The sequence below is a fragment of the Artemia sp. Qi Xiang Cuo genome, chromosome 8 (genome assembly GCF_049724085.1).
Source record: "Artemia sp. Qi Xiang Cuo chromosome 8, ASM4972408v1, whole genome shotgun sequence".
Lineage (NCBI taxonomy): Eukaryota > Metazoa > Arthropoda > Branchiopoda > Anostraca > Artemiidae > Artemia > Artemia sp. Qi Xiang Cuo.
Genome location: NC_142801.1, coordinates 23,552,020 through 23,565,303, shown reverse-complemented (window position 1 = coordinate 23,565,303; position 13,284 = coordinate 23,552,020). Strand labels below are relative to the sequence as shown.

General features: G+C 34.8%; 1 protein-coding gene across 1 annotated transcript in view; it reads right to left on the bottom strand.

Moving 5' to 3' along the window:
- Positions 1–2,170, bottom strand: part of LOC148949258 (uncharacterized) — a 52,265-nt gene extending 50,095 nt beyond the window's left edge. Inside the window, exon 1 of the mRNA XM_089092662.1 lies at positions 2,121–2,170. Coding sequence (XP_088948788.1) covers positions 2,121–2,170 — 50 coding nt within the window. The remainder of the gene's footprint in view (positions 1–2,120) is intronic.
- Between the last annotated feature and the right edge of the window lie 11,114 nt (positions 2,171–13,284).

Genomic DNA, 13,284 nt, shown 5'->3' with positions numbered 1-13,284 from the left:
GCGGCTCTGAGGTTATAAATAAGTTACCGAAGATTATGAATATGATTTATGAAAAAGGGGAAGTACCTAATGATTTTGAGAAAACCTTAATTGAGCCACTTCATAAGAAAGGTGATGTATAGTGAGTGTAGTAATTATCGAGGCATTTGTCTGGTTTCTGTAGGTAGCCAATTACTTAGTAATATGATACCTTTTAGACTGAGAGATGCTGTAGAAAAAGTTTTAAGAGAAGAACAGTGGGGATTTAGAAAAGATAGAGGATGTGTTAACCAAATTTTCACTCTTAGGCTAATAATTGAGAAATGAGTTAGCAAACACCTTTGGTCCTCAGTTTAAAGATTATGAGCAAGCGTTCGATTCTGTTAATAGAAGAGCTTTAGCAAAGGTCTTATCCTTGTATGGTATACCAGACAAATACATTAAAGTGATTAGTACAATGTACGAGAATAACACGGTTGCAGTTGTTAAGGTAGAAAATGAGGTTAGCAACTGGTTTCGTATTAAATCAGAAAGTAAGCAGGGTTGTGTTCTATCCCCCTTTATATGGATTATTTTTATGGGCTTTGTCTTAAGGTGCACAGGAAAGGCAATGGGAGACGATGGAACTAAACGGGGAGGAAAAACTCTCCTGGACTTAGACTATACTGATGATTTAAGCATCCTAGATGAAGTGTGAGGAAAATGAATGATCTCTTAGAGGTTTTGCGAGTTTGGGGTGCTAGAATAGGTTTGAAAATTAATGTTAAAAAGACTAAGTAACTAAGGCTAGGAATAAGTGAAGATGAAAAGGTGACGTTGGGTAACGAAAAGATTTATCTGGTGGGACCTTGGTAGTATCATTAGTAAAGACGGTGGGAGTAGTGAAGATGTTAAAAGTAGAATAGCCAAGGCTAAGGGGGTTTTGTCACAGCTAAAAAAAAGTTTGGAAGAATAGGAAAATAAGTCTACAAACCAAGATTAGAATATTAGAAGCTAAAGTGATGACAGTGGTCAAATATTGCTCTGAAACACAGGCGCTCTGAAAAGCGGAAGAAGATTTGCTAGATGTTTTCCAGAGAAATACTGTTCAATATTGACTCTGTTAAAGCTCGTTGCATGATCCAAGCTTGTGGTTCAGGCTTGCATAGTAACAGTTGTGGATCTTAAGCTCGAAAACCTACCAGCCAGTCTATTCATGTCTTTTTGGCATTGCTCAAGTTTTGAGGGATTGTCTTGTTGTTTGCTATAGTGAAGTAGCAAATGAAAAAGCTCCAGGTGCTGATAGTGTGGTAAATGAGTTTCTTAAATATGGTTTCTCTGAGGTTAGAAATTAGTTACTGAAGATTATGAATATGATTTTTGAAAAAGAGGAATTACCTAACGATTTTACGAAAACCATAATTAGGCCACTTTATAAGAAAGGTGATAAGAGTGAGTGTGGTAATTATCGAGGCATTAGTCTGGTCTCTGTAGGTAGAAAATTACTTAGTAATATGATACTTTTTAGACTGAGAGAGGCTGTAAAAAAATTTTTAAGAGAAGAACAGTGCGGATTTAGAAAAGGTAGGGGATGTGTCGACCAAATTTTCTCTCTTAGGTTAATAATTGAGAAGTGCCTGAGTTGTCAAACATCTTTGGTCCTCAGTTTTATAGATTATGAGCAAACGTTCAATTCTGTTGATAGAAGGTGGCATATCTTTTCCTGCAACTCTATCTCAGTTTAGCAAATTCTCAAAATGTTCTGTCCATCACTCTTTAACTCTTTCCTTATCCCTAATTTTGGCCCAGTTCCTATCTTTAACTGGGACAAGTCCGCATTGATTTCTCCCTCCAAATTTATTAACATGCCAGCACAATATTTTACTATTATGAAGTCTAGCTAAATCTTCCAGATCTTCGGCAATTTTACCCATGGCCTCCACTTCACACATCCTTAATGCAGGTGACATATATGTGACGAAATTTCAGTGATCCCAATTCAAGTTTCTCCTAAAGGTTTTAGGGAGAGGGGTCACATGATATTGTGCAAGGCAACATCATCAAAGAGAGCTGCCCTTGTGACCATGGTTGTGACTGTTTCTGCAAGTAGTCAGTATTTACCACCTTAATTTATATTTCTAAGGAAAATTTTTTAGCCTCACATGCTAACTGGTGCTCCGGCAAACTCAGCAGGTTGAGTCTCACCATCCATTTGGATCAGTCAAGAGCCTTTTGTAAATATATTCATCATTTCAAGGATATATTCACATCGGCCTTTTTCCAAATAATATTTCTCAACATTGGACGTGATCGTGTCTTACTAGTTTGCTAGCTACCCCTGCAAACCCGGATTGCAAGAAAGCAGTAGAAGAAGCATGTATAATTTTTGTTAGGCAAAATACTAAAATAAAAAGTGCATTAGTACATGTTCAAACTGAGTTTGAAAACCGGGTTCCTGATTTCACAACGATCTCACGTAAGATGGATATAATCGGAACCCCTTCGCAGTGGATATCAGTAATGTACCAAGTGATTTGCAAATCAAGGTGATAGATTTGCAAAGTTATACCACACTTCAAATAGCTTTTAAGGAAGAAAAACATGGTGGATTTCTATAGAAGTTTGGAAAAAAAACACTTGGTGGATTCCTATGGAAGTTTGTATTCTGAAAACTACAAGGAATTAAAAAGGTTTGCTAAGCATTTAATTACTATGTTTGGTAGTACATATATTTGTGAGCAAACTTTTTTATTCTGAATTATCGAAAAAACAAGCACTGTTCCTGGTAATCGGTAACTTAGGCAGCGCGAAAGCGCTGCCTAAGTAAAGAACGATGTGGGCACAATGTATTATGTATTTTTTTTTTTTTTTATCCATACCCGGGCACTTCGTATCGAAGGTGTTGTCGTAGAAACTTCGAAAAGGGCTCATTCGATTGGAAATTGGAGTGGCTAGTCCTCTTTTTAATAGTCGAAAGTGATTGGAGGGCCACTAGCCCCCCCCCCCACACCTATCATTCCCCCAAACACATCCAATCAAAATTTTGAGTATATTTTAATAATAAAATAATTTATTATTTTTTTCCTTTAGAGCAGGGCACTTCGTATCGAAGAAGTTGTCGTAGAAACTTCTAAAAGGATTCATTCAATTGGAAATTGGAGTGGTTTGTGCCCTTTTTAATAGTCGAAAGTGATTGTAAGGCAACTAACACCCCTTCCACGCCCACTATTTCCCGAAACACATCCAATCGAAATTTTGAGATAGCCATTTTGTATAACTTAAAACCCCTGCCCCGAGGGTTTTGGGGAATGTCCTCCTCAGAAATATATTTTCTATCTGGAAATCAACTACGCTGAAAAAAATAGCTATCTCAAAATTTTGATTGGATGTGTTTGGGGGAATGATGGACGTAGGATGAGCAATTTATAGAAATTATGTTTTTGAGGAGGACACTCCCCCACAGCCTTTAGGGCAAGGTTTGTAAGTTTTGCCCTGGGAGCATATAAGGTTTTTATAGAAGGCGTTGTCGTAGAAACTTCAAAAAAGGCTCATTCGATTGGAAATTCAAAGGGGTGCCCTTTTTAATAGTCGAAAGTGATTGAAGGGCAACTAGCCCCCCTCCTCCTACGCCCATCATTCCCCCACACACATCCAATCAAAATTTTGAGATAGTCATTTCTTTCAGCGTAGTTGATTTCCAGATAGAAAATATGTTTCTGAGGAGGACAACACCCCTTCCACGCCCACCATTTCTCGAAACACATCCAATCAAAATTTTGAGATAGCCATTTTGTTCAGCGTAGATAATTTCCAGATAGAAATTATGTTTTTGAGGTGGCCACTCCCCCACAGCCCTCAGGGCAAAGGTTGTAAGTTATACCCTGGGGGCATATAAGGATTTTATAGAAGGCCTTATCGTAGAAACTTCTAAAAAGCTCATTCAATTGGAAATCCAAAGGGCTAGTGCCCTTTTTAATAGTCGAAAGTGATTGGAGGGCAACTAGCCCCCTACGCCCATCATTCCCCCAAACACATCCAATCAAAATTTTGAGATAGCCATTTTGTTCAGCGTAGTTGATTTCTGGATAGAACATATGTTTTTGAAGAGGACACTCCCAAACAACCCTCGGGGAAAGCGTTTTAAGTTATGCCCTGAGGGCATATAAGAACGATGTTGGCACAATGTATTGTTTATTATTTGTTTGCTTTAGAGCAGGACACTTCGTATTGAACAAGTCGTCGTAGAAACTTCGAAAAGGGCTCATTCAATTGGAAATTGGAGTGGCTTGTGCCCTTTTTAATAGTCGACAGTGATTTGAAGGCAACTAACACCCCTTCCACGCCCACCATTTCCCGAAACACATCCAATCAAAATTTTGGGATAGCCATTTTGTTCAGCGTATTTGATTTCTAGATATAAATTATGTTTTTGAGGAGGACACTCCCCCACAGCCTTCAGGGCAAGGGTTGTAAATTATGCCCTGGGGGAATATAAGGTTTTATAGAAGGCGTCGTCGTAGTAACTTCAAAAAAGGTACATTCGATTGGAAATTCTAAGGGCTAGTGCCTTTTTAATAGTCGAAAGTGATTAGAGGGCAACTAGCTCCCCCACTTCCCACGCCCATCATTCCCCCAAACACATCCAATCAAAATTTTGAGATAGCCATTTTGTTCAGCGTAGTTGATTTCCAGATAAAAAAAATATATTTTTGAAGAGGACACTTCCCCACAAACCTCGGGGCAAGGGTTTAAGTTATGCCCTGAGGGCATATAAGAACGATGTTGGCACAATTTATTATTTATTATGTTTTTTTCCTTTAGAGCAGGGCACTTCGTATCGATGAAGCTGTCGTAGAAACTTCGAAAAGGGCTCTTTCAATACGAAATTGGAATGGCTTGTGCCCTTTTTAATAGTCGAAAAGGATTGGAAGGAACTAACACCCCTTCCACGCCCACCATTTCCCGAAACACATCCAATCAAATTTTTAGATAGCCATTTTGTTCAGTGTAGTTGATTTCAAGATAGAAATTATGTTTTTGAGGAGGACACTCTCCCAGAGCCTTCAGGGTAAGGATTTTAAGTTATACCCTGGGGGCATAAAAGAACGATGTTGGCACAATGTATTATTCATTATTTTTTTCCTTTAGACCAGGGCACTTCGTATCGAAGAAGTTGTTGTCAGGGCAAGGTCAAGAAGTAGTCATTTTGTTCAGCGTAGATAGAAATTCCAGATAGAAATTATGTTTTTGGGGTGGACACTCCCCACAGCCCTCAGGGCAAGGGTTGTAAGTTATGCCCTGGGTGCATATAAGGTTTTTATAGAAGGCGTTGTCGTAGAAACTTCAAAAAAGGTTCATTCGATTGGAAATTCAAAGGGCTAGTGCCCTTTTTAATAGTCGACAGTGATTGGAGGGCAACTAACCCCCCTCTCACGCCCACCTTTTCCCAAAACACATCTAATCAAAATTTTAAGATAGCCATTTTATTCAACGTAGTTGAAAGTTTTGGAAACTAGGTCTTTGAGAATGACAATGCCTCCACAAACACAGCCCTCATGGCAAGGGTCATAAGTTATACCCTGGAGGCATATAAGGTTTTTATAGAAAGCGATGTTATAGAAACTTCAAAAAGGGCTCCTTCAATTCGAAATTGAAAGGGCTAGTGCCCTTTTAATAGCCGAAAGGTATTGAAGGGCAACTAACCCCCCTCTCACGCCCACTATTTCCCCAAACACATCCAATCCAAATTTTGAAATATCTACTTGTCCAACTTAGTCGAAAGTTCTGGAAATTAGGTCTTTTAGGATGATTACTCCATCAGAGCCCTCAGTGTAAGGTTGTAAGTTATGCCCCGGGGTCATATAAGGTTTATATATAAAGTTGTTGTAGAAATTTCAAAAAGGGTTCATTTGATTGGCAATTGAAATTGCCCTTTTTAATAGTCGAAAGTGATCGGAGAGTAATTAACCCCCCTCTAACGCCCACCATTTTCACAAACACAATCAATCAAAGTTTAGAGATAGTCATTTTGTTCAACGTAGTTGAAAGTTCTGGAAATTATGTATTTAAGGATGGCAAACCCCCCAGAGTTCCCAGGCCAAAGGTCGTAAGTTATGCCCTGGGGGCATATAACATTTTTATAGATAGAGTTGTCTTAAAAACTTCAAAAGGGGCTCACTCAGTTGGAAATTGAGAGGGCTAGTACCCTCATTAACCCCTCTCTCACGCCCACCATTCCCCCAAGCACATCCAATCAAAATTTCCAGATAGCCATTTGTTCAACGTTGCATAAAGTTCTTGAAATTAGGTCTTTGAGCATGACACCCCCCCCCTCCTTTAGCCCACAGAGTGAGGGTTATAAGTTTTGTCCTGGGGTCATATAAGGTTTTTAGTGAAACCGTTGTTGTAGAAATTTCAAAAGGGCTCATTTGATTGGAAATTAAAAGGGATATAGCCTTTTTTAATAGTTGAAAATGACTGAAGAGTGATTAATGCCCATCTCACGCCCACCATCCCAGAGACATTCAATCAAAATTTTGAGATAGCCATTTTGTTTAACGTAGTTGAAAGCTCTAGAAATTAGGTCTTAGAGAATGACAACCACCCTCACAGCCCTTAGGATAAGGGTTTTAATTTATGCCCTGGGGGCATATAAGATATATATAATTGAAAGTCCTTGTACCCTTTTTAATAGTCGAAAGTTATTGGATGGCTTGACATTCTTATAGTATAGATCGATGTGGGTATAATGTATTATTTTTTGTTGTTGTTGTTGTTTCGACCAGGGCACTTCGTATCGAAGGAGTTGTCGTAGGAGTTTCGAAAAGGGCTCATTAAATAAAAAGCGCTGATGCCCTTTTTAACAGTCGAAAGTGGTTGAACGGAAACTAATCCCCCTCCCACGCCCACCATCCCATTTGCCTTTATGTTTAAAAACTAAATGTTGCCTTAAGATTATATCAATATGCACAGTGTTAATGCTAATTCCCAATATGGCATCTCAGCAGTTTCCCAAGAACGACTGAGGGTATTATGTCCAAACTTTTGAGGCTACTTCTGCTCTTAGAATTTAACCAAATCAAAATAGCGTCAGTGTATCCAAGCTATCAAAGAAAGTAAACAGATTTTTTGCACTTTACTGAAAAAATACAAATGAATGTGCATTGTCAGTTTAATATACATATACTGATATTTAGTAATCAAAATGTTTAAAATATTAAAGTCAAAATATTAAAGTTATAAAAGTAAAAACATTTATATTTTTTTTAGTAAAGTGCAAATTATGTTATGGCCTTGGGAAGGCATAGGGGTTTTGAGCCCAACTTATGTTAATCTCTGCACATTTTGGGTTTGACTCGGTTATTTATTGTAATTTGTGTTCGCTTTGGGTTTCATTTATTTATCGATGCTGATTTGTGGTACTTGCATGCTTGATAGATTATTTGATTTAATTTTTGCTCATTTTTGTTTAATGGAGTTCTTTACTTTTCTTTGAAAACCTTATTTTGTGAAAAAGTTTTTTTAATTAATCACAGCAAAAAGTTGCCGACCCATGCTCTAAATTAACATAGAAGATATTCTTCAGATAACTTAGATTTCAGTAGTAATCTATATAAAGGTTTCAAGTTTACATGGAATTACACAAGAATATACAGTGTGGTTTGACGATTACATTGCAAAAAGCGACCAATCCTTTTATATTATATACCTATAAAGTGATCAAACACGTTTTGAGAGTATAATTGAGATTATATAACAGTAGTATTGGTACAATCTAAGGTACGGGGGTAATAGGAAATTACTGTGTCAATCTAAGAGACAAGACAGGTAGGAAATTACTGCGTCAATCTAAGAGACAAGACAGGTAGGACATTACTGTGTCAATCTAAGAGACAAGACAGGTACCCATATAACTATAATGATAGAGAAAAGACAGGTACCCATATAGCTACAATGCTTACAACAAGACAGTCCTGTCATACAAGCAGACAGTGTAATCACCGATTCAACTACCGTGAAAAATCGTGCTGATCTCTGTTTAAAGTGCGTGATATTTTCATGGTAGTGATTCGTTTCCTTTGTATGAAATTGTGAAAATCTGTCTGTAAATTAATTCGTTTAATTAATTTACAAAAATTAATTTATTATTAATTACTTTACATAATTACATTAATTAATTTAATTTTTTTTTTTTAAATTTTTTTTTCAAGGTTCATTTTGGATTTTTACATTCTCTTGATTTTTCAAAGTTCATTTTGAATTTCTTTCATTGAAATGCAAGATTTGGATTATTTCAGTAGTGTTTTGTCATGGTTTACCTTGTCACAGTTACATTATCTTAATTTTTCAAAGTTTATTTTGAATTTCTTTCGTTGGAATACAAGAGTTGGAGTATTTCAGTAGTGTTTTGTTGTGCTTTACCTTGTCACAGCTACATTCTCTTGATTTTTCAAAGTTCATTTTGAATTTCTGTCGTGAAATGCAAGAGTTGGAATATTTTAGTAGTGTTTTGTCGTGGTTTACCATGTCACAGTTACATTCTCTTGATTTTTCAATGTTCATTTTGAATTTCTTTCATGAAATGCAAGAGTTGGAATATTTCAGTAGTGTTTTATCGTGGTTTACCTTTTCCCAGTTACATTCTATTGATTTTTCAAAGTTCATTTTTGATTTCTTTCCTTTAAATGCAAGAGTTGGAATATTTCAGTAGTGTTTTGTCGTGGTTTACCTTGTCAAAGTTACATTCTCTTGATTTTTCAAAGTTCATTGTGGATTTCTTTCCTTGAAATGCAAGAGTTGGAATATTTTAGTAGTGTTTTTTCGTGGTTTACCTTGTCACAGTTACATTCTATTGATTTTTAAAAGTTCAATTTTGGATTTCTTTCGTTGAAATGCAACAGTTGGAATATTTCAGTAGTGTTTTGTTATGGCTTACCTTGTCACGGTTACATTCTCTTGATTTTTCAAAGTTCATTTTTAATTTCTTTCGTTAAATTCAAGAGTTGGAATATTTCAGTAGTGTTCTGTCGTGGTTTACCATGTCACAGTTACATTCTCTTAATTTTTCGAAGTTCATTTTGAATTTCTTTCGTTGAAATGCAAGAGTTGGAATATTTCAGTAGTGTCTTGTTGTGCTTTACCTTATCACAGTTACATTCTCTTGATTTTTCAAAGTTCATTTTGGATTTCTTTCGTTGAAATGCAAGAGTTGGAATATTTCAGTAGTATTTCGTTGTGCTTTACATTGTCACAGTTACATTCTCTTGATTTTTTAAAGTTGATTTGGAATTTCTTTCGTCAAATGCAAGAGTTGGAATATATTTCAGTAGTGTTTTATCGTGGTTTACCTTGTCCCAGTTACATTCTATTTATTTTCAAAAGTTCATTTTGGAATTTTTCCTTGAAATGCAAGAGTTGGAATATTTCAGTAGTGTTTTGTCTTGGTTTACCTTGTCACAGTTACATTCTCTTGATTTTTCAAAGTTCATTGTGGATTTCTTTCCTTGAAATGCAAGAGTTGGAATATTTCAGTAGTGTTTTGTCATGGTTTACCTTGTCACAGTTACATTCTCTTGATTTTTCAAAGTTCATTGTGGATTTTTACATTCTCTTGATTTTTCAAAGTTCAATTTGAATTTCTTTCGTTGAAATGCAAGAGTTGGAATATTTCAGTAGTGTCTTGTTGTGCTTTACCTTGTCAATGTTACATTCTCTGGATTTTTCAAAGTTCATTTTGGATTTCTTTCGTTGAAATGCAAGAGTTGGAATATTTCAGTAGTGTTTTGTTGTGCTTTACCTTGTCACAGTTACATTCTCTTGATTTTTCAAAATCGATTTTGAATTTCTTTCGTGAAATGCAAGAGTTGGAATATTTCAGTGATGTTTTGGCATGGTTTACCATATCACTGTTACATGCTCTTGATTTTTCAAACTTTATTTTGAATTTTGTTCGTGAAATACAAGAGTTGGAATATTTCAGTAGTGTTTTATCGTCGTTTACCTTTTCACAATTACATTCTCTTGATCTTTCAAAGATCTTTTTGGATATCTTTCCTTGAAATGCAAGAGTTGGAATATTTCAGTAGTGTTTTGTAGTGGTTTACCTTGTCACATTTACATTGTCTTGATTTTTCAAAGTTCATTTTGGATTTCTTTCCTTGAAATGAAAGAGTTTACCTTGTCATAGTTACATTCTCATGATTTTTCAAAGTTCATTTTTGGATTTCTATCGTTGAAATGCAAGAGTTGGAATATTTCAGTAGTGTTTCGTTATGGTTTACCTTGTCACAGATACATTCTCTTGATTTTTCAAAGTTCATTTTTTAATTTCTTTCGTTGAAATGCAAGAGTTGGAATATTTCAGTAGTGTTTTGTCATGGTTTACCTTGCCAAAGTTACATTCTCTTGATTTTTCAATGTTCATTTTGAATTTCTTTCATTGAAATGCAAGAGTTGGAATATTTCAGTATTGTTTTGTCGTGGTTTACCATCTCACAGTTACATTCTCTTAATTTTTCAAAGTTCATTTTGAATTTCTTTCGTTGAAATGCAAGAGTTGGAATATTTCAGTAGTGTTTTAGTCATGGTTTACCATGTCACAGTTACATTCTCTTGATTTTTCAAAGTTCATTTTGAATTTCTTTCATTGAAATGCAAGAGTTGGATTATTTCAGTAGTGTTTTGTCGTGGTTTACCTTGTCATAGTTACATTCTCCTGATTTTTCAAAGTTCATTTTGGACTTAAGTCGTTGAAATGCAAGAGTTGGAATATTTAAGTAGTGTTTTGTCGTAGTTTACCTCGTCACAGCTACATTATCATGATTTTTTCAAAGTTCATTTTGAATTTCTTTCATTGAAATGAAAGAGTTGGATTATTTCAGTAGTGTTTTGTTGTGGTTTACCTTGTCACACTTAAATTCTCTTGATTTTTCAAAGTTCATTTTGAATTTCTTTCTTTGAAATGCAAGATTTGCAATATTTCAGTAGTGTTTTATCGTGGTTTACCTTGTCCCCGTTACATTCTATTGATTTTTCAAAGTTTATTTTGGATCTGTTTCATTGAAATGCAAGAGTTGGAATATTTCAGTAGTGTTTTGTCGTGCTTTACCTTGTCACAGTTACAGTCTCATGATTTTTCAAAGTTCATTTTGAATTTCTTTCATTGAAATGCAAGAGTTGGAATACCATGTCACAGTTACATTCTCTTGATTTTTTGAAAGTTTTTCAAAGTTCATTTTGAATTTCTTTCGTGAAATGAAAGAGTTGGAATATTTCAGTAGTGTTTTTTTATGGTTTAACTTGTCACAAGTAGATTTTCTTTATTTTTTCAAAGTTCATTTATAATTTATTTAGTTGAAATGCAAGACTTGGAATATTTCTGTAGTGTTTTGTCATGGTTTACCTTGCCAGAGTTACATTCTCTTGATTTTTCAAAGTTCATTTTGAATTTCTTTTATTGAAATGCAAGAGTTGGAATATTTCAGTAGAGTTTTGTCGTGGTTAAGCATCTCACAGTTACATTCTCTTAATTTTTTAAAGTTCATTTTGTATTTTTTTCGTTGAAATGCAAGAGTTGCAATATTTCAGTAGTGTTTTGTCATGGTTTACCATGTTACAGTTACATTCTCATGATTTTTCAAAGTTCATTTTGAATTTCTTTCATTGAAATGCAAGAGTTGGATTATTTCAGTAGTGTTTTGTCGTGGTTTACCTTGTCACAGTTACATTCTCTTGATTTTTCAAAGTTCATTTTGGATTTATATGGTTGAAATGCAGGAGTTGGAATATTTCAGTATTGTTTTGTTGTGGTCTACCTTGTCACAGCTACGTTCTCATGGTTTTTAAAAGTTCATTTTGAAGTTCTTTCTTCGAAATGCAAGAGTTGGAATATTTTAGTAGTGCCTTGTCGTGGTTTACCTTGTCACAGTTACATTCTCTTGATTTTTCAAAGTTCATTTTGGATTTATTCCGTTGAAATACAAGAGATGGAATATTGCACTAGTGTTTTTGTCATGGTTTACCATGTCACAGTTACATTCTCTTGATTTTTCAAAGTTCATTTTGGATTTCTTTCGTTGAAATGCATGAGTTGGAATATTTCAGTAGTGTTTTGTCATGGTTTACCTTGCCAGAGTTACATTCTCTTGATTTTTCAAAGTTCATTTTGAATTTCTTTTATTGAAATGCAAGAGTTGGAATATTTCAGTAGTGTTTTGTCGTGGTTCAGATTCTCACAGTTACATTCTCTTAATTTTTTAAAGTTCAGTTTGTATTTCTTTCGTTGAAATGCAAGAGTTGGAATATTTCAGTAGTGTTTTGTAATGGTTTACCATGTCACAGTTACATTCTCTTAATTTTTCAAAGTTCATTTTGAATTTCTTTTATTGAAATGCAAGAGTTGGAATATTTCAGTAGTGTTTTGTCGTGGTTCAGCATCTCACAGTTACATTCTCTTAATTTTTTAAAGTTCATTTTGAATTCATTTCATTGAAATGCAAGAGTTGGATTATTTCAGTAGTGTTTTGTCGTGGTTTACCTTGTCACAGTTACATTCTCTTGATTTTTTGAAGTTCATTTTGAATTTCTTTCGTTGAAATGCAAGAGTTGGAATATTTTAGTAGTGTCTTGTTGTGCTTTACCTTGTCACAGTTACATTTTCTTGATTTTTCAAAGTTCATTTTGAATTTCTTTCATTGAAATGCAAGAGTTGGAATATTTTAGAAGTGTCTTGTCGTGATCTACCTTGTCACAATTACATTCTCTTGATTTTTCAAAGTTCATTTTAGATTTCTTTCGTTGAAGTACAAGAGATGGAATATTTCAGTAGTGTTTTTGTCATGGTTTACCTTGTCACAGTTACATTCTCTTGATCTCTCAAAGTTCATTTTGGATTTCTTTCATTGAAATGTATGAGTTGGAATATTTCAGTAGTGTTTTGTCATGGTTTACCTTGACACAGTTACATTCTCTTGATTTTTCAAAGTTCATTTTAGATTTATTTAATTGAAAAGCATGATTTGCAATATGTCCGTAGTTTCTCGTCGTGGTTGACCATCACAAAGTTACATTCTCTTGACTTTTCAAAGTTTATTTTAGATTTCTTTCATTGAAATGCAAGAGTTGGAATATTCTAATAGTGTTTTGTCATTGTTTACCATTCCACAGTTACATTCTCTTTATTTTTCAAAGTTCATTTTGAATTTCTTTCCTTGAAATGCAAGAGTTGGATTATTTCAGTAGTGTTTTGTCATGGTTTACCTTGTCACAGTTACATTCTCTTGATTTTTCAAAGTTCATTTTGGATGTCTTTCCTTGAAATGCAAGAGT